At 35.4% G+C, this 22,985-nt stretch overlaps 1 protein-coding gene across 3 annotated transcripts in view; it reads left to right on the top strand.

Annotated features, from left to right (window-relative positions):
* myo1ea (myosin IEa) overlaps positions 1–22,985 on the top strand; it is an 88,913-nt gene that overhangs the window by 39,145 nt on the left and 26,783 nt on the right. For all 3 annotated transcript variants that reach the window (XM_087261274.1, XM_087261273.1, XM_087261272.1), the window contains exons 5-13: positions 6,348–6,435; positions 9,536–9,625; positions 11,522–11,653; positions 12,678–12,812; positions 12,992–13,124; positions 19,447–19,643; positions 19,731–19,811; positions 20,270–20,356; positions 22,133–22,219. In XM_087261274.1, the coding sequence (XP_087117400.1) occupies positions 6,348–6,435; positions 9,536–9,625; positions 11,522–11,653; positions 12,678–12,812; positions 12,992–13,124; positions 19,447–19,643; positions 19,731–19,811; positions 20,270–20,356; positions 22,133–22,219 (1,030 nt within the window). The remainder of the gene's footprint in view (positions 1–6,347; positions 6,436–9,535; positions 9,626–11,521; positions 11,654–12,677; positions 12,813–12,991; positions 13,125–19,446; positions 19,644–19,730; positions 19,812–20,269; positions 20,357–22,132; positions 22,220–22,985) is intronic.

The following is a 22,985-nucleotide window of genomic DNA, read 5'->3' as shown; positions in this document are numbered from 1 at the left end:
TGGAAAGGAAACAAGCTCCCATGTTTTGAAGCAACCAGAAAGCTAAACATGTCTCAGCAATAGTGGGAGTCAGTAAGAGAAAACACACTTTTTAATTGGGAAACATGATCACTGGTGTCACTGGTGTTTTCCAAGGAAACACTTTAACGTATACTAGTGTAATGTATGCACACAACTGTAAATAAGCTATTCATTTTTGCATTTAGAGTTATAGATTTTGTGATTCTTTAGTCCTTTAGTAGTTTTACATTTTAGTAGTTTAGTAGTTTTACATTGCTGTTCATTTGAGCTTTCTGACATGTCAGTCTCTGAGGCTCAACCGGTGATGTAAATTAAAATTATCCCAGAAATTAAGAAATCAATAATTACTCACCTTCATGTTGTTCCAATCCCCTGAGACCTTTGTCCACAAATTAGGAGATTTTTTTATGAAATCTGAGAGCTCTCTCATTCTCCATAGGCAGTTGCAGTCCTGAGATGTTTAAAGAACCGAAAATTAACCAAAAGTGTAGTTCAAAGTGTTCTTGATTCATTTTATGGACTTTAAACGTCTCAGGACCATTGCTTTCTATTAAAATTGAAAGAGCTCTCAGATTTCATCTAAAATTTCTTGTTTTGTAATGAAGATCATAGGAGAATGACATTAGTAGGGTGAGTAGATAATTAGAGAATTTTTATTTTTGGATGAGTTAATCCTTGTAAATGTCTAGCAGGGAAAGGACTAATTTGTCAAGACACTGCCAAACAGCCTTTTTTCTCTTACATTTATTTCTGCTAGTGCTGCAGTCTTAAAATAAAGTTAGGGAAATTTAGCCCACCCCAGTTTAAGAAAACACTTCATTTCTGTCTATGTAAATGTTACGTCTGTAAATTTACCCCTCCATTCTGTAGCATTGTGGCATATGGGTAAACATAGCGAAGTTGGGGAGGTTGCAGAGCGTGAGATTTTCACTGCTGAGTTTGGGATCTTTAACTCAGGTCTCACAGTCACCTGTGGGCCTGATGATGCCTGTGGCGCTTGCTTCATTGTAAATGTCTTCAGTTTCAGCGTTTTTCTCACCGGTTTGTTTGTGTAGCAAGAAAGCTGCTTCCAGCACAGTCAGACCACATAAAGAGACTGGAAGTGGAATTGTGATGACCCAGATTAGTAAACAAAACCTTCCACGAAATTGCTGCCCATGCATCCTGTGGTCAAGCTGTATTCTGGTAAGCGCAGGCGCAGGTTTTTTCAAGACCATTTGGGGTCAAAGATAATCCTTTCTCATTCTTTTAATGTTAAAAAGTTGCAGATTTGTCTGTTTTTTTTTTTAGAAGAAATGAATTATGCTTAACCGTGTTTGATTTATTTGATTAGAAACACCAAGCAGAATTTGAGAAATGTATTACGAGATAATATTAGAAACTTATTGAAATTTAAATAAAAAATAATTCTTCTAGACCTGAAACATGACATTTCTTCTCGATTTAGTTACAATTTATAGTGCTGTGTTTGAGTAAAATATTATTTTTGATTTATTTTTTAAACTGCTGTTGATATTTCTTCAATAGAAAATAAAAATGTTGTCCACTAGTGCATATTTGTGTTTAAAAGAACAAAAAGTTCACAATTTTACACCAATTACTTTTTAACTTTATTAGAAGAAATCAGTATTTGGTGGAAAAATCCAGATTTTCAGTAACAATAAATAAAAACATTTGTTATTCTGACCAATTGTCATGTTTTAAAAAGCTCTATTTGAATATAAAATATCTAATTGACCTAGAAAGTTTCAAATTCTAGTGTATATTGCCAAATTGGAGGACTTTTGGGGTCTTTTTGTTAGAATGCTGTCATCTTCGTTGTGTTTAGTGACATAATGGTATGATCTGCATTGTTTAGTGAAACAATGAGGAAGGATGTGGCAGAATCTTTTGTATTAAAACAGTCTCTCTGTGCTGCAACAGAGGAAACCATTGACCGACCGAATTAGGTTGGCATGTGCTAAAGGACAGAATAAACAGACATTACGCTGAGATCAGTAACACACTTCATCATCTTGTTATTATGGCAAACCTTGTGGTCTGTACAGCATGATATACAAAAGCGTGTGTGTGTGTGTGTGTGTGTGTGTGTGCGCGTGTGTGTGTGTGTGTGACCCAGTGCTGTATTTGCTGAGCTGATGTTTGTACTGCTGAATAACTCTCATGACTCGTCACTTACTGAATGAAACTGAATGGCTCGTTCTCTTTTTTTCTCCGTCTTTCTTTCCCTATTTGTGTTTCTGTCTTTCTTTTTTTCACTTCTTTCATTCTCTCTGCCCATTTTTGGTTAGTAAACATACGCAGGAAGTTAAAAATGTTCATTACAGCATCCAAATTACAAATTCCCCCAAAGACGTTTAAAAAATAGCCATGCACAATTAATCTAAGTGGACTGAGCAAACAGTGTACAATAAGAGTGTGTTTCCCAGAGCTTTCGTCGCCTGTAGACGAGCGGGACATTTCCCTTAAGGTGGAGAGCTTATAAACTTGTGAGACAAAGGAATGAAAACCACATGGCAGACCAAATCTCTTGGAGCAGACTTGGGAAGAGTTTTCGGCATGTATTTCGAGGTTCTCACGATAGGATGAGGTGAAATGAAAGGTGTGTAGTACTGGCGCTGTGTGATGTAATGGACTTCTTACCGCTTCCCCAGGACTTCTTTTAACGCGCCACAGTTGTGCCTTCTCAAAATGGCATTACTGACATGGGAAGAAGAAGAAATATTGAAAAATAAACCAGCTTCTTCTGTCATCGGCCGCCAAACCACATGCATCTCAATGCGTACGGCTCTGCCAAAGGCAAAGGGCAGGAGGAAGGATGCAAGTAAAACAAGAGTAAAGCAACTGAAGGAAAAGAATTGGAGCCAGTGCTACTAAACAGGATTAATGAATGACATTTTCATGTGGTTTAGTTATAGATGTAGACATGTGCACAATGTAAAAAAGGCTGGGTTCCACACAATCCCTTCATTTCGTTCCAATGCAAATCGATTAAGTTCGCTTAATGGTTTTTACAAATGTAAGTTAATTGAACATAATATAATTAAGTTGTCTAAAAACAATCAAAAATTGTATAATTTTAACTCATTTTAAATATGTTGTTTGAACTACCTGACAAAAGTCTTGACGCCGATCCAAGTTAGGAACAAAAAATAATAACTTGACTTCTAGTTGATCATTTGGTATCAGAAGTGGCTTATATGAAAGACAAAGGCCTCTAGATTATGCTTATTTTAACAAAATAAAATATGGCTATAAGCGCTATCCTGATGAAGAATTTGCCCTCTCCTGTGGTTTGTAATGTAATGGGCAGCACAAATGTCTTGATACCTCGCACTGTTGATGTTGCCATCCACTCTCGCAGATCTCTCACATGCCTCCATATTGAATGTAACCCCAAATCATGATTTCTTCTTCACCAAACTTGACTGATTTCTGTGAGAATCTTGGGTCCACGTGGGTTCCAGTAGGTCTTCTGGAGTATTTGTAATGATTGGGATGCAGTTCAACAGATGATTCATCAGGAAAATCTACCCTCTGACACTTTTTCAACTAGAAGTCATGTTATTATTTGTTGCTTTTACACCTGATTGACGACAAGACTTTTGTCAGGTAGTGTAGGTGTACATTTACAAACCTGTTCAAATTAATTAAATAAGGTTGTGAAAAAAAAGTTACAAATGATTTCATTTAATGATTTTGCTGTCCTTTTGTTTTCAACATTGATAATAATATGAAATGTATCTTGTGCACCAGATCGAAATCACCAGATCGAAGTTTTCAGTAGTTTATAGAATACGCTGGAAAAATGCTGGGTTCCACACAAACGATTTGTGTTGATACAAGGAGTAACTTTAACGTATTAGTTTTAACAAATTTAAATGGATTGAATATAAAGTTAACCTAAAAAACTGAAGAATTATATATATTTCAGCTAAATTTAAATAAATAGTTTGAACAAATAGCAAATGTCATTTGAGCTTTTGAGTGTAAAATACTTAAAACATGTATCTACCCTGTTAATATTTATGCCTGTACCTCTTAATCCATAGAACTAATAACTTTGAATTAGTATTTCCAGAGCTGCATGTTTGATTAATTGTGTGTATACTTGTAAAACAACACACATGACATGACTTCAACATTAATATACGCGTATGTTCTCATAGGGAAATGAATGGCTAAACAAATATGGAGTTCTGTGTTGCTCATTCTGTATTCGTTCAAATATTATGTAAATAAGTCTGGGCTTCTATTAGTTGGCAACACAACGCAGACTAAAGCTCACTGTGGAGTATTATAAAACACATTAAGTTAATTAAAGGAATTCCCCTCTCACCAACACTATTCTACTTGATCTGTATTAACCGAGGATAAGAATCTCCTAAACCCTCTCTGACCCTCTTAAAAGCTTGCTGAGCAGATTTTAGTATTGTGCTCGGGGCACACAAGGCACTGATTTTGCTTGTTAACACACTCCTGTGCTGATTTTTTAAACTGTGGTAAATGGAAACATTTGTTTGGTTTTTAATATTGTCATAAAAATTGATTGCTGAAGCGTTAAATGCATTTGGGAACTAATTTTGTTGTCACAACTCAATCGTAAAAGCCTAATTTATGTATTATAAAAATAATAGCTATGCTTTTACCGTTTAAATATTTGTATCTTATGCTTCGTTCATTCATCTTCCTTTGGCTTAGACCCTTATTTTTTAGGGGTCGTCACAGTGGATTAAACCACCAACTATTTCAGCATATGTTTATGCAGCGGATGCCCTTCCAGCCTCAACCCATTACTGGGAAACACCTACACACTCTCGCATTCACATACACATACATACACTATGGAAAATTTTGTTTATCCAACTCACCTATACTGCATGTCTTTGGATTGTGAGGGAAACTGGAGCACCAGGAGAAAACCCACACTAACAAGGACTCAAACCAGAAACCTTCTTGCTGTGAGGCAACAGTGCAAACCACTGAGGCACCATGATGCCCCTACTTTATGCTTTTATAACAATAAATGTTTTCTCCTTTAGTAAGGCAAGGTTGCATTCATTTAGTCACCTCTAAAAAATAAATGTACTCAGTATTTATTCACCCTCAAGTGAATACAAACCTTTATAGATAGTTCTTTTCTTTTTCCTTTTTTTATATTATTCTTTCTTTTTTCCCTTAAAATACTGTACTGTTTATGTTCTACTCATTGCTGTGTATACAACTCACTCTGAATTGTTTTTTTTAAACAGAAGATATATTTAAGAATGTTGGTATGCAATAGCTGTTGACTGCCATTTAATTTTTTTATTTTTTTTTATGCTTGGAAATCAATGGCTACAAAATTCTTTAAAATATGTTATTTTTTGTTAAGGTTTGCAACAAATGGAGGGTGAACTAATCATAGTTTTCATATTCAATATTTTTGGGTGAACTGTCCCTATAAATCGTTGCTGGAGGGCCGCAGCTCTGTACAGTTTAGTTCCAACCCTAATTAAAGACACCTGACCAAACTAATTAAGTCCTTCAGGCTTGTTTGAAACCTACAGTTAAGTGTGTTAGAGCAGGGTTGGAACTAAACTATGCAGGGCTACGGACCTCCAGTTTGACACCCCTGCTAGAAAATGTTCTTTTATTTTCAGTAAAAAGCAAACAATCAAACAAAATATTGTCATTATTTTGTTACAAGTTAATAAATGATTGTTTAAAAAACATTGATTATGCAAAATGTTTTGCAAATTAAATTATTCATTTATTTTTAAATAAATTTAAACCTATATAATAATTATTATAATTTATTGGTCACTCTTTACAATAAGGTTTGATTATATGTTAGTTAATGTATTTACTAACATTAACTAATAATGAGCAATGCTTGCACAGCATTTATTAATCCTAGTTCAGCATTTACTAAAGCATACATGAAAACCAAATTCATACTTGGTATCACTAGTCAATGCACAGTGAGGTAAGATGGATTAGCAATGTAACAACTGTATTTTCATTAATTAATGTTAGCAAAAATATACAAATACTTTGATAAATGTATTGTTCATTGTTTGTTCATGTTACACTCTTAAAAATAGCATATTTTTCAAACAACTTATTCAAATTGAGCTGAAAATTCATAATTGCTTTTTGATGAATCCACTTATATTTGTAAAAACAATAAAGTTAACTTAATCTATTTGTGTTTGGACAACATGAATCAATTGTGTGGAAGCCTGCATTTTTACAGTGTAACTACATTAACTAACGTGACTTAATGCAAGCTTATTGTGAAGTGTTACTAATTTGTGATCTTTCATTTTGCTTTGTATTTTCAGCGGTGAAAGTGGAGCAGGGAAGACCGTAGCAGCAAAGTACATCATGGGCTACATCTCCAAAGTGTCAGGTGGAGGACCCAGAGTTCAGGTGGGTTGCACGGAGTACTTAAACAAACATGAAAGCTTTTGGACGCGCATCAGGATTGTTTAATGTAAAAGTAAAAACAACATATAGTGGCTTTCTGGGCTGTTTTTGACCAATAACGTTAAGCAGAATCCTGATGCATGTTGAAGTTCGCCTCATCTGACATCATTCCTCCATCTCTTACAATCTACGTTTCATCTGTTTCATCCTTCTACAAACCCCACCAGCAGCCATCTGTCCCCCACAATCCCCCTCTGATCTGTCCCGCGCGGCTCTCAGTGCCTTCAGGAGCCATGTGAGTGAGCTTAGAGTCAGAGGAGACTTTCTGATTCAACTAACCAGTTGACTGTATATACCATCTGAGAGCACTAGTGAAAATGCTTGAATTTGGCATAAGATTTTATTTTTGTTGCTTTAATATCAGCATTGTTTGAGCTGTACGAACTCTACAAGTGAATTAGATGATTGTTCAGCATGATTTGAGTGACCCAAACAGCAGCTTGAGTTTTAGAGGAAGGAAAAGCTTGGGACCCTCCGTACAGTAACATATTTTGCGATGATAAATTGCATGTACATCTCTAATATCAACACCCTTTTAGATTTCTGTTGTTGCATATTTCTGCTGGTTAGCTCTTAGATCAATATGGAGTAAAACTAATCTAGAGCTTATCATTGTTATTGACAAATTTTACTGCGATTTGATTTAGCATTGTTTATCATCCCAGCTCTACTGAAAAAATTTGGATTTACTAAATTTATTTGAGTTAAGTGGATGTAAACAATTTATTTGGCCTGACTTGAATCAAGCAAATTTAGTTGAACATTACTCAATTTAATTTGTTGTCTAAATTCAACCCATATAAATTGTTTGCAACAACTTTGGAAACACCATTTTTTTTTTCAGAAATAATGTAGAATCTGAAAATGCACAGCAGACAGTTTTTTTCTTTGGTTAAAAATCTTCAAATATCTAAATATTCGGTTCATTCAGTAGGGCTGTCAGTCAGTTCAAATAGTGATGAATTAATTGAGAGCAAATGTTTTGAGAATGCTTCAAATAACCGGGTCTCTGTGGAGCTTAAAAGTTTTTATTTATTCTTCAGTGATTAATGGCATGGAAACAGTATTGCAGCGTATTGTAAGGTCTTAAATGCATAAAGTCCTGGCATTAAGTTTAGCAAGAGTTGCAAAAAAGTTGATATATTCCTTTGTGTTTTGCTTTTCAATATAAATATCTAAACATCCTAAATCATGATCAATTTAACTGGCAGGCAAAAACTTATTATTGAGTTCATACAACAAAAACAAATATCTGTCAATGAGGTATGGCATTTTCTTTTCTGTTTAATTACAGTAGAATTTTCTGAGCAGATATTTTTGTTATCGTATTAATCAAATTTGCTTAAATTTTAATTTTGCTTAGTTCTTAAATTTAAGTTTGTGAATATTTAGATATTTGCACTAGAAGGCAGAATTAAAATGCTGAGAAAATATATTTTGTGCAGTGTGATCAGAGGGTTTCCCAGTACTGGGTTGCGGCTGGAAGGGCATGCACTGTGTAAAACATATGCTGGATAAGTTGGTGTTTCATTCTTCTGTTGCGGCTCCTGATAAATAAGGGACTAAGCCTAAGAAAAATGAATGATTGAATGATCAAAAGGTAAAAGTTGTTTTATATTTTAATATTTGGGAACTTCTAATATTTGAGAAGAGTTATTTACACTTTAAGATATATTTGCAAAATTAAAGAAAAATTATGATTTATGCAAAGTATCATTTTAAAACTTTGAAGTGGTAATGCAACTCATTGTGTGTCACTGTATATTACCAACACATTTTTGAGAAGACATTAAAATCCATTGAAATAACAAATCCAGGGACATTGTACATTTTGGAAATGTAATCTCTAATTAAATTAATTACTTATGCAGACATTTAATTACTAATTTTGGGCAAATAATATGTGTGGAATGATTTTGCATGTTTTAAATATACTGTAATGAATTGTATTGTAATGTACTGTAATGATTTCGTAATGAAACTATGGAGTCGTGTTTTGACAGCTATGAAAGTTGGCATACTAAAAAAAGAGGAGTATTATAGTGCAACAGAAAGCATCTCTGCTTTGCTGTGTTTGCTTTGCTGTGTCATGGTGCCTCATTGTACATGTTAAATTTTTTTTTTGTTTGTTTCCTTTTTTCTTTTTGTTATTTACTTGTGTGGTCTGCACAGGAGTCTGTAGCCTTTCTGTCCCCATATGCAAATTATCCATGTGTGCTTTTCCTGGTGTTGCAAATGCAAACAAGCCCTTGACACTAATTTGTTTGCATTAGCAATGTGACTTTTTCAAGATTTCTTTAAAGTGCTTATATTGTGCAATCTAACGTCAATTTGTAACTTTTTGATTTAGTGGCTAATTCGTATGAATTCGTAAATCTCATTCATACAATTTAGTATGATTTGGTAATCCTCAAATGACGCGTTGGGTTTAAGGGCGGGGTTTGATGCCACGCCTCCTTACAAAAATCATTCATTTTCGTTTGACTGAATTTGTATGAATTAGCCACTAATCTGACAAAAGGTAAAATAGTTACATTTCCATCTAAGATCATGCTGTATCATGATCATTTACATGTTCATAACTCTGTTGCTTAACTACAAACCACCTTAGTAATTTACATGCACAGACAGTTATATTACCTACTGAAACAAAGCTAAAATAAAATTATGCAACCTTTCTTTTATATTTGTGATATTACTCCACAAATCTTATGTCATAAAAAGTGATGGTTTTGGGATATCCCAGAACTGCCGCATGTGTCTGTCTGTCTCTTGGCTGCTTTGCTGACCGAGATGGCTCTAAGTAGACTGTGCTGTGTAAATTATGTGTGAAATATGCATGTGTACTGACATTGATATGTCTTCAGGGTAAATTAGGTCACCCATTTTGACATTGAGATGACCAGTGTTACATTAGTTCACCCTACAGGCAGGATTTTATCTACTGATCTCGTCCATTTCAGATCCACATTGTTTCTGTGCTTGTTATGCCAAATGTCAATGTAACATTACATCTCTCTCTTGTTTGTTTATTTCCACACAGCATGTCAAAGACATCATTCTTCAGTCTAATCCACTTCTCGAGGCCTTTGGGAATGCTAAGACAGTGAGAAACAACAACTCCAGTCGATTTGTAAGCATTAGTCATCCTCCCGTTATTTTATATTTATTATTATTTCATTTGAAGAAAGCAGACGGCAGATGTCTTGTGATGTGTTGGGCACAAGTTGCACTAAAACCAAAAAAGGGTTTATCATCAATGTTAAAGGGACTAAGCTGAAAAGAAAATGAATGAATGAATGAATGAATGAATGAATGAATCATCCATAGTAAAGGGATAGTACACCAAAGAATGATAATTCTGTCATCATTTACTCACCCTCGAATTGTTTCAAAATAGTCTTTTTTTTCTGCTGAATGCAAAAGAAGACATTTTGAAGAATGTTGAAAACCTGTAACCATTGACCTTCATACTAGGACAAAAAAATACTTTATCGTATGATGGTTATAGACGATTACAGGTTTCCAACTTTTGTCAAAATATCTTCATGCGTGTTCAACTGAACAAAAAAACTCAAACTGGTTTTTACAAATGAATGGTGAGTAAATGATGACAGAATTTTTATTTGTAGCGAGCTGCAAATGACAACAAGCCCTTGACACTAATTTGTTCGCATCCACAGTGTGACTTTTTTCAAGATTTTTCAAGTGCCCATATTGTGCAACACAATCTCACTGCAATTCGTAACTTTTTGATTTAGTGGCTCCTTTGTATAAATTGTTACAATCTCCTTTGTACAATATTAGTATGATTTTTTTCAGTATGAAGGCAGTTGGGTTTAGGGGCGGGGTTGGGTGCCATGCCTCCTTTTAATGGCAGTTTTGGAGGAATGCCAGATATATTGAAGGAAGTTGGAAACCTGTAATCATTGACGTCTATAGTATTTTTTTTTCCAGTATAGATGTCAGTGGTTACAGGTTTTCATCATTCTTCAAAATATCTTGTTTTGCATTCAACAGAAGAAAAAAAAACTGTTTTGAAAAAAGCCAAGGGTGAAATGATCACAGAATTTTCATTATTTGGTGTGAACTATCTTTTTTTATACTAAATGAAAGAAACGTTGCTTTGTCAATGCAATAAGAACATTTGATGAATAGGTTGGCATTGTAAGGTTTTGACCTAAATTTGGCAGCTTAAAAATACTCACAGGGCAAAACTGCCATTACAATATGCTGCATGCCACATTTACTTGCAGTTCTGCAACATTATGCACAGACATGCCAGTCTTGTTTTTGTTCTTCTGGGATTGGTGGTTAAGTTGCAAAAATAATGGATTAGCAGTGATGCAAATGGATTAGTTAGTGGAGTGTTTGGTAGCTTTTCGATAAACATTGAGAAAATTGGCTGTTAAATTACTCACCCTCAAACCATCCAAAATATATGTGACTTTTTTATCTTCAGTAGAGGATAAGCAATGTTTTTAACTGAAACCGTGGTCCTTTGTGATTTGCAAAATCATAATGAACACCTAATATGACTTTGAGAATGAAAAAGAAAACAGTGCACACGTAAAACAAGCATAATACTTGTGTTTGCTGACCTCCAAGTCACTCAAATCATTTCTTCATAGACCTCAACGTATCATCAGAGACCACACCTGTAATCTTTTTTGCCTGTATATGTTTTTTCGTATTGTCTTGTGTCAATAAGATAACCAAGAACTAGTTTCAGCTTCACTAATATGTTCTTGTGACAGTAGTCCCTCTTTGGGATGCCTGAGCATAAGTAAATTAACAGCACATTTTCATTCTTGAGTAAACTATTTTCCTTCTGCATCTGGGCATGTCTGGTAATTTCAGACAGCTGCTGTAAGCATAAGTGAACAGAAAGAGCATCATAAATGATAGTGAAGAGTGTTTGTATTTGTTAAAGCACCCATTTCCTCTTTTTTGGGGGGGTTCTGGGTATGCACACCCACCTGCAGAACAGCTCGTCTGTGCCTTTTTTAACATTCATCTTCGCTGACAGGGGAAATACTTTGAGATTCAGTTCAGTTCCGGCGGCGAGCCAGATGGTGGGAAAATTTCCAACTTCCTTTTGGAAAAATCACGAGTGGTGATGCGGAATCCTGGAGAGAGAAGCTTCCACATCTTTTATCAGGTGAGAATGAGGACAGGAGGTGGGCTCCTTCCCACTGAAGATGTCACTGTGACCGTCAGTCGTATAATACGAGGAAAAATTGAATGAATAACCGCAGTAAAGGCCAGGAAATAAAAGATGGAGCCATTTGGCTCTGAAAAGCAGGTCACGTTGTTCTGAGTTTACCACTTGAGTTTTTTGGAAAGCGAGAGTATGTCTGGCTTCTTAACGAGGCCTTCTCCTCACTGTTCCTTCTTCACAATTTAAACGACCGTTTTCCTTTGGGACTTTTTGTATTTTGGTGTTTCATCAGCTACGCACACTTTTGGCCCTTTGGACTTTTAGAAAATAAACACACTTAAAGCACTCTTCACACTCTTGCGAGTTTATTTAATTTGTCTGCTAACATATCCAGGAGAATTCTATTGATTTTTTTTTTATTCCTCGCATAAATTTCCACCACAGTGTGTTTGAGACATTTCCTCTATGTCTTAAATTTTGTGTCTAATGGATTTCTGAAAATAACAGTGGTGGAAATTACATTTTAAGTGGGTTTGGAATAAAATTCCAGACTCCTTTGTTATGCTAAGGCTAATTTTCCAAAATATACACCATTAAATATTATTCTCAGATCTAGGACTTTTTGTACTTGCTGGTAAGATTTTATTATGTCTTTAAAATAATTTTTGCAATGCTTTACAAAAAAGGTTTCATCTGTTAACGTGAAATAATTTACAATGAGCTATATTAATTTAGGCGGTTCATTTCGCTGTGGTGACCCCAGATTAATAAAGGGACTAAGCCGAAAAGAAAATGAATGAATGAGTAAATATATTAATTTACAGCTTGACTTAATCTAAAAACTTAAAATTGGTTGTTCATGTTAGTTCACTGTGCAATAACTACATTTACAAATGCAACTCTGGATTTATTTATTCATTTTAATTATATATTAATCATTGACCATTTTTTATGGTCTAAAACTCACCCAAATTCACCCAAGAACTTTTTGTGAATGTGTTATAACCTACATTCCTCTTCACAGCTAATAGAGGGAGCCAGTGGAGACCAGAAAAGCAGTCTGGGCATTACCAGCCTGGATTACTACACTTACCTCAACCAGTCCGGTTCCTACAAAGTGGACGATATCAACGACAAGCATGATTTCCAAGAAACCTTGGTGAGTATGATTAGGCAACTTGATATTTGCATGGAGCGCACTGGAAAACCTATATAGTAAATCCAATATAGTTCAATAGAGTTTGCCTGTTCAAATATGTGAACTGTTTTCCATATTGGCCGACACTGTTATTGTAACTTCCCTCTTTTTCTTCTGTGTGTCTCTCTGTCTGACCCCAGCATGCCATGGACGTGATTGGTATCTCAGGGATTGACCGCACCATGGTGCTGCAGATTGTGGCAGGAATTCTTCATCTTGGGAACATCAACTTCAGGGAAGCTGGGAATTATGCTGCTGTAGAGAATGACGAGTGTAAGTACACAGTCTCAATTTTGCATATTTCCTTTTGAGGAAATGAGGAATTACATATACTCAAATTAATGTGATTAAGTAGTTTTTCTCAGGTATTGTACTTCACTAAGCAGTTTTTAAAAATGTATACTTTTACTTGAGTGTGTTTTATTGCTGTATCATTACTTTTATGTTTACTTGTCTATGTTGATTGGCTAAGTAGAAAAATCAGTCCAGTGATTTCAATCAAATCGAGCATAGTAAAGTCAGCACATCAGACTGAGCGACCTCCAGACATGGTTGCTATACAAATATGTACCATGTGGAAACATTGAAAATGTCTAAGAAGGCACAAAATAATTGCAGCTCGGGCTGAGCCTGATTAGTACCTGGATGGGAGACCCTATGGGAAAACTAGGTTGCTGTAGGAAGAGGTGTGAGTGAGGTCAGCAGGGGGCGCTCAACCTGTGGTCTGGTTGAGTCCTAATGCCCCAGTATAGTGAGGGGGGCACTATACTGTCAGTGGTAGTCGTCTTTCGGATGAGACATTAAACTGAGATCCTGACTCTCTGTGGTCATTAAAAATCCCATGGCACCTCTCGTAAGGAGTAGGGGTACAATTTGCTTCCATACCCATTATGGCCTCCCAATCATCCCCATTCACAGATTTCGCTCTATCACTGCTGCTCCACACCTATAGCTAGTGTGTGGTGACTGTGGCTGCAATGGCATCATCCAAGTGGATGCTGCTCACTGGTGGTGGTGTGGAGAGACCCCCCCCTCTCATGATTGTGAAGCTCTTTGGGTGTATGACCATACATGATAAATGCACTATATAAATACACATCATATTACAAAATGACCGAGAGACTGTTTAGACTGCATGTCATTAATGTGAAGATGACTGAAATCACCAAATTGCCTTAAACGATCAATAAATGGACTACAGACTGTTACGTCTTCATATACATGCACAAACTGCATGTCTTTTATGGTGTTTTCACAAGCCTGGTTTGTGGTGGAAACTGTTGGAAACTCATAGCTTGTTAGTCAGGATTCAAAGTGTACAAGCTAAGCATTAACATATCGTCACAGCTAGACTTTTGCCCAATAAGTTACACCGATTTCACGCCACATGTAAAGAAACTTGATTTCTGTTGGCTTATTATATGTGCATGATTACATTAATGCAATTTCTTCTCACATTTTAAAATAATACTCCATGAATGGCAAATATTTGTCACACCTGGCTCAGGGATGTAACATAGTGAGGGAGATGACAAAATATAATCAAAAAGAATATTTATTTTAACACAATCGAGAATAATATAATCAAAACATTAGTATCAGTACAGTTGAAGTCAGAATTATTAGCCCCCCTTTTAATTTTTTTTTTCTTTTTTGAATATTTCCCAAATGATGTTTAACAGAGCGATGAAATTTTCACAGTATGTCTTGATAAAATTTTTTCTTCTGGAGAAAGTCTTATTTTATTTTGGCTAGAATAAAAGCAGTTTTTAATTTTTTTAAAGACATTTAAAGGACAAAATTATTAGCCCCCTTAAGCTATATTTTTTTCTGATAGTCTACAGAGCAAACCATCATCATACAATAACTTGCCTAATTACCCTAACCTGCCTAGTTAACCTAATTAACTTAGTTAAGCCTTTAAATTTCACTTTAAGCTGTATAGAAGTGTCTTTTAAATATATATAGTTAAATATTATTTACTGTCATCATGGCAAAGATGAAATAAATCAGTTATTAGCGATGAGTTATTAAAACTATTATGTATAGAAATATGTTAAGAACATCTTTTCGCCGTTAAACAGAAATTGGGGAAAAAACAGGGGGCTAATAATTCTGACTTCAACTGTATGTTCAATCAGTGTGAAAAGCAAATCAATGGATGCGGTAAGTGTTTGTCAGTGATAGTGTATGAATGCGAAACAAAACATAATGCCCAAATTGGAGCGCAGCTCTGGTCAACTTCTAAGTGAATGAACAGCGGCCCTGACCAACTCTCTGACGGGGTTTAAATAAGGGCGCTGGCCAGTATCAAGTGCACTGAAGGCACGCCCCCATCCTAGAACAAATCAAACACAGAAACACAAAATAACGCAGTCCAATCATATTTATCTTACATTTCAAGAGTTCACACTTAGCTGATGATTGATTATAAGCAAGTTTGGCATGCTGTCCCGGGAGAGAGCCCTGAGTTCAAAAGGTCCTTGAGCCCTGGGCATTCTCCCATTTGCAGGGTGAGAGGGGAGCCTTAAGCTCAGGTAGATCTTGACAACATCCAACTTGATAAGAGCTGATGACTAAAAATTGAATGCTTTGAAGAGAGAGGATGAGAGATTGACTGCAGTGCAAAATTTAGATTGATCAATTCACTTGAAGTGCATGTTTTTGGAATGTGGGAGGAAACCGGAGGACCCCGGGAAAACCTACGCGAGCTAGGGAAGAACATGCAAACTTCACACAGAAACAACCACCGGCCTGTAAAAGGACTAGAACCGGTGACGTTCTTGCTGTGAGGCAACAGTGCTAATCACTGGGCCACCGTGCTGTCCTATGGAGGGAAAGGTAGGGGTGGAAGGGGGGATTCTTCAAATCGAAGATGGCTGTGGTGAGAAACCCTGGCTCTGTATAGTGGGTTAGGACTGGCCTGATTGGTGGATCATACATGCTAATGCAGAACCAGCCGTGTTCAATCATAATCACGTGATCCTCTCGAAATCAGTTTATGAATAAACTTCACTTAGAGACACCCTTAAAAGAAAATGGCACTGATGTAACCACATTTTTTTTAATTGGCAGGGTACAGGTTGAATAGTTTTTACAGCAAAATACTGCTCAATACTCTTGATTATTTTAAGGTAACTTTTTAATTATACTTCAATCATTTTACTCTAAAAGTGCTACATTTTTGTCAAGTTATTGTACTTTTGTTGGAGTTTGATTTTTCAGTAGTCTTTCCCCTAATAATGGTGTCCTCATTTGAACCACGTGCTGCTGTAGATTCTTTCATTTCGTTAACTCATGCCAAACTGTCTTGCCACACCATATTACGCTAGAAAACAGAGCTCTGCTTATGTGCCTGGCATCTGCATATTACATCACACCCTAAAATTACCCAGTAAAACTCTGAACTTCCAGCCCACCCCTCTGTTTCCTCTCTCGTCCGCGTTCTCTCCAAGTATCTCAAATCTCTCAGGTGGAGCAATGCACTTGAATGACAGAAGCTGTTTGCTATGGCATATAGCCATGCTGTGCTAGGAGCAGACGAAGCTAATCTGTGCCTTTCCTGCTCTGCCCCTTCCCAACCCCTCTTCCTGTCTGCCGCCAGCGACTTTCACACATTTAGTGTTGGCTTGCCAATGTAAAAACCACACGCGGCACACAACTGCTCTGCTTATGACAAAACCGTATGTGGCGAGCTCATGCGTCCAGGGAAATAAAATCTATAGATAACATCGTTTACTGCAGATCCAGATTTTCACGGAGGCCTCTAAGTGACATCATATAAGGAGAGTTTTGAGAGTCACTCCTATGTCTTTTTATGGTGGTGTTGTTTTGGGAGTCTCCACCCGCACATATGAATAATGAGGCACAATTAAGCTGGATGACGTTCTGCATCCCTATCAGCACTGAATGAGGGCTGTTTCCTTTTTAAGGTTGTGAGTCAGGGATGAGGCAGTGCTGCTCTGAAAAGCAGTGAGACATTGAGCTGTCAGTGACTAATGTCTTACTTGTACCTATAGAGGAGATCTATTGTGTTTGTGTCCAAAGAAATCCTGGAGTCATATGTGTGATCTACTCCTTTAAACCTCTTTTTGTCCACCTTTTTGTTTTTTGAAAAGAGAAATGATATTAAATTTTGCATTATGTTAATTAGCCAATTAAACATTCAATTATGAAGCTTAAACATTTATTTAGAAAGAAAAGGGAGTTATTCATGGGTTAAAATATAGTACTAACTTTAATATTTCTATTCAGACAGTGTAACTTTTTAAGAGATAATCATAAAGCAATGATTATAAAACATTCCAAATCATTTATTTACTCATTTTATTTAATCATTTTCTTTTCGGCTTAGTACCTTTATTAATCCGGGTTCGCCAGAGCGAAATTAACCGCCAACTTATCTAGCATGTTTTTACGCAGCGGATGCCCTTCCAGCTGCAACCCATCTCTGGGAAACATCCACATACACTCACTCACACTCATACACTACAGACAATTTAGCCTACCTAATTCACCTGTACCACATGTCTTTGGACAGTGGGGGAAACAGGAGCACCCAGAGGAAACCCATGCGAGCGCAGGGGAGAACATGCAAACTCCACACAGAAACGCCAACTGACCCAGCCGAGGCTCAAACCAGCGACGTTCTTGCTATGAGGTGACAGCACTACCTAATGCGCCACTGCGTCACCCATTCCAAATCAGTTTAAGACAATTATTTCTGAAGGATTGTGTGACACTAAAAGACTTTTAAATAGTAGTGTATGTTTAGAAGCAGTTGTAAAAATACATAATATAAAAGTGTATAAATTAAATCAGTGATTCTCAACCATGTTCCTAGAGGACCACCAACACTGCATGTTTTGGATCTCATTTGTCTGTCACACCCATTACAGGTGTTTTAGTCTGCACTAATGAGCTGATGATCTGAAACAGGTGTGTTTGGTTAAGGACACATAGAAAATGTGCACAGCTGGTGGTCCTCCAGGACCGTGGTTGAGAAACACTGAATTATATCATACTGAACCCAGATTTTTGATCATGTATTGAGAAACCGCAAAAGTTCATTCTGTGCACGACTCAAAAAGGTAACATAAGTGTCTTACTGACTTCTTAAGGTCAATCTTGTATATTGTATATTTATAATTTTGAATATTCCAGTGTACTGTATTTGGGTGTTTCTATGAACTTTAGTAGTGTTTGCACATGTGCTCTGCACATTTTCCATGTCTCTGTAAACAACCACACCTGATTCAGATCATCAGCTCATTAGCAGAGACTGAAAGACCTGTAATAGGAGAGAAAGGAGACATCCAAAAAATGTAGTGTAGGTGGTCCTCCACAAACGTGGTTAAGAAACACTGGACCATAGCATTTGTCTGCTAGCATGTTCAGTAAAATTCTATAGTTGTATACTCCTTTGTCTCGCTAAAGGTATTTTCCTCAAAAATATACCACTAAATAATATGTTCATATTTAAGATTTGTTCATGCTTAAAAGTTTTAAGTTGGCAAGATTCTTATTATTTCTTTCTAAATAAATGTTGGTAACAACGCAATGTGCAATATACATTTACAGCTTTACTTGATCTTAATGTTAGTAAGCATGGAATGGTTTGTTTACTTTAGTACAGTTCAAGTTTATGAATTTAATTCTGGATTTTAATTGTCTATTACTGTTTTGTTCAGTCGTTAACTAGCGCTTGTCCAACCAGTTGTCACAAACACTTAACAAAATTAGCACAGCATCAGTCTTTTGTGGCTATGCCATTTTCACCCAATATCCAGTCAGTGAAAACATTTCCACAATGCTTACCACAATGTCTTTTTACCAGACAAGCTATACCTCCCAACAAAATGCTGGATTGTTTTTGTAGTATTTACAAATGTTAACAAACAACATCCCACGATAGCAAAAACAATATTTCAAACCTTATATACAGTATAAAAACCTCTGTTTCTGCAATGATATCAGTTCAAAATACTATCAATATTAAAAATATAACTGATAAAATAAATGATAATAAACAAACAATTAAATAATTGACACGCAGCTGATTTATGTTGGGTAAATTGGGCCAACCACAGCTGATGCCAGTCTGGCCTAGACTAGTGGCAGGGGCTATTTTTTATTTATTTTCTATTAAATGTACACTTATACAGTAAAAGGAGGACATTGAGGAGTGATGTTGATGAAAACATGTGGCTTAAGATTGCAGAGATTAGAAACTGTAATGTTGTGTGTTTTTTTTTTAGATCTCCCCCTTTTTATCTGGGCTTTTTGCTGTTGTTTTTTTGATCAGAATGCTCTTGTGTGTTTCATGGATATGTTGTTCACTGTAAGCAATACTGTAAACCTTTTTCTATTCTATCATACCATGTTTCTACTGTACCTCTTGTAGTAAAATATTTCTTAAATGTCTTACTAAGGAAAAGTTATTTAATCTTACATTTTATCGATTTTGTTTAGTGTATATTTACATCATATCCAGAACTCAAACTTTTTAACAGTAGTGTACTGTATTTTACACATTTAGAAACACTTGTTTGGCATTTTGAGTGAAAATCATCAATCTGATTCTTTTCACTTTCAGTTCTGGCCTTTCCTGCCTTCCTATTGGGCATCGATCAGGAACGTCTAAAAGAAAAACTCACCAGCCGAAAGATGGACGGCAAATGGGGAGGCAAGTCTGAGTCCATAGACGTTACTCTGAATGTGGAACAAGCATGCTTCACACGTGATGCTCTCTCCAAAGCTCTACACTCTCGTGTTTTTGACTACCTGGTAGAGGTACAAAACCATATTCACATACATCACTCTTACAAAAACAGATACTATGGAAGAAATAAACACCTAACAGGCTCCTGTTTTCTTTAGTCCATTAACAAAGCCATGGTTAAGGAACACCAGGAGCTGAACATCGGAGTATTGGATATCTACGGCTTTGAGATTTTTCAGGTGAGGCTTTTATTTACTAGTCATTAATTAAACGATTACTTCAAAGCAGCTCTTAGGATGTCTACCTAATGAGATGAGAGGATTTTTAATTGTCTGGAATGGTTCCCTTCTGTTTTTGTAAACAGATAACAGATTAATGAACTTGACTAATCTTATAATCTCTTGGTTTAGCATCTGGTATTTAGACCTTTAAGATAACTACCTGTGTCGTCTGCAGTAAAAGGATAAAGCTGGATAACAGGGCTTTCAACCCTTTTAATTTGATCCTGCCCTATTCCCTTTCCAGTTAACCACAAAAATGCTGAAATCTTAAACAGGAACTGAGTATTTGCTATTGCTGGCTTTATTTGAAATCTGTTGTTTGTGATATTTACGTTTTATTTGTTTCCATTCGACTACTGATGGTGTTTTCAGTTCATCAATCTGTGTTTTAATGTGTGTTTTAACTTGCTTTTTAGAAAAATGGATTTGAACAGTTCTGCATCAACTTTGTGAATGAAAAACTGCAGCAGATTTTCATTGAACTGACTCTGAAAGCTGAGCAGGTGACATTTTACTTTATTTTTGTTGGGGTTTTCATCAGCAAAATAGCATTTTTGTTCTAAAGGGGACATGAAGGGGTCTTTTATATTTATGTACTGTGCTCTGAAGTTCACCCAAAAGGCATTATATAATTAATGTCTTCACAACATGGCACAAAATGTTGAATTGTGACTTGTTTGTAAATGAATCTGCAGTAAAATGAATTGAGCAAAAGATTAAGTTCTTCCTAGCATGACCTAGAGCTTTATTAAAATAAAAAATGTATCCACTCTTTTCTAATGTTGCAGTGACTGTGACTTTCCACATTTTGGCTTTGCACATCGTCTTGTGTCATTAGAGCATCTTTATAAAAGAAAAATCTATTTTAAATACACTCCTGGGTAAACCTAATTTAACCCCTGGGTAAACCTAAAATGTACAATAAAACAAACTTAGCTGTGGTTGCCAGACTTTTACCAATAAAAATACAGTTGAAAATGTCAAATAAATTTCAAAATTTGAAGATAATCTATCATATTACATTCATTTATTATTTATTATCATTTATGAGCTTTCTCTGTGGCGAGTCTGCGGATAAGGAACACTTTGCCCCCTTGAGATTAGAATGGCTCCATCACTATCTATTTTTAAATCACTCCTAAAAACGTACCTATTTAACTTGGCCTTTTTATATTATTTTAAAAGTAATTTTAAATATATTCAGTCGTTTCTCTTGGTTTATTTTTATGTTTTTATAATCTGTCTCTTTATATCATGTTCAGGGCTTTGGTCAGTCTTGTGGCTGTTGTAAATGTGCTTTATAAATGAATAACTTTGAACTTGAATTTATAGTGTTAGTACACCAATGTTTTGAAATACTAACATATCTACACAGTATTTTTTGTATATGTTTATATACGGCCAAAAACAACCATAAGGTGATAAGAAGATCATATGATGAACCAGTGCTCCTCACAAACAACATTTCCCACAAGCAGACACAAATATGTCACAAAACCACTAAACATACATAAAATAAAAGTAATACAATAAACATTATTCATGAAAATTTGAACTCTAAATTTCATAACTGATTGGAAAACCAAAAAAAATCATAGAAATGTCAACAAAAACAGTGTCATGCAGGGAAATAAATTCATGGTTATTCACCAGATACAGTGCTGAGCATATTTGAGTACACCCCATTCTGAAAATGAATATTTGTATTTCTCAGTGAGTATGGGTAATATATATTGGTGCTTTTGAACAAAACAGATTTATTAAACAGATATATTTATTTAAATAATATTTTAGTCACCTAACTTCTTAAGAAATGGAAAGATGATGCATTTAAATTTGTGCAAAATATTGCAAAAATTACAACATTTCTACAAACTTGTATATATTTTTAGTTTCTCTTGATTTCTGCTATTTTTGAAAATGTTATTTAATATTTTTCCACAACATAATTTTGGGCTACTAATTTTTGAACCATTTTTGTTTGTTGTTTTGTTAAATAAGCTCCAGATTTGGCTTCAGTACTGAGCTAATGTATATCTTTATAAGCATCCTATAGAAAATATTCATTTAAATGAAAGATTTGTGAGGAAGCTCACTATTAACCAGGTTACAGATTTTTACTGTAGCATTTTAACAGTGTACAAGTCAAAAGATTAACTTAAGGCCCCCTTAAGTCACACTTTTAACCCAGTTCTAGTGATATATTCTTCTGTTCCACCCAGTATATTGTCATTCTCATTACTTTACATTTTTTTCTGTTATCTGTTTGCTCTCTTCAGGATGAGTATGTACAGGAAGGAATCAGATGGACTCAAATAGAGTACTTCAACAATAAGATCGTCTGTGACCTCATTGAGAGTAAAATAGTAAGTTCTTTCTTGCTTTGTCTATCAAACATCCATCGATTTCAAAAGTTAGATTTGCTCCGTCCTTGCCAAGTGCAGTTAAGTCAATAAAACTGACATTAACAAACAAAGAATTTCAGACCCATATCCACACAAGCCTCCTTTCTCTTCCCATGACTGCTTGTCTAATGGCCTGAAAATGCTTGATATGCCTCCAAATTCAATTTACTGCACTCACCGAGAGACCAGACACAAAGAGCCATGAAATTTATAACCAGAGAGACCTTAACCATCCATGTCGGTGTGATAGCGTGTGAGAAAGTGCTTCTCTGTGTCATTGCTTAAACCTAATGCTGATCAGAGTGACAAGCTGTTTTCCTAGTGTATGTCAGAACACTAAAGGTTAATATATGGTGATTTACTTCTGGGGTTTGGATTGAGTTTCAGATTATATATTCTTTATATAGAATCTAAGCCCCTAATATGTAATGTACTACTTTACTACTTGTAGATTTTGTTTGTATATCAACTTTCATACATATATTTGAGGACTACATAGGACTACAGAATGTAAAAGATTGTTAAAAATAATGAATGAATAAATGAAATAAGAGTAAATGATTAAATTATAATAAATATTTTAAAAATAAGTTTGAACCAAAATGAAACCATAACAAAAATGTCAAATTAAAAGGAAGATAGAACCAACGATAATAAAAATATAGTTTTAATAAATAATAATGAAAAAAAAAATATATATAATGGCTTAGCCTGCATAAATAATGAT

The sequence above is a fragment of the Danio rerio genome, chromosome 7 (assembly GCF_052040795.2).
Source record: "Danio rerio strain M-AB ecotype USA chromosome 7, GRCz13ab, whole genome shotgun sequence".
Classification (NCBI taxonomy): Eukaryota; Metazoa; Chordata; class Actinopteri; order Cypriniformes; family Danionidae; genus Danio; species Danio rerio.
This window is presented reverse-complemented; position numbering and strand designations above follow the sequence as displayed.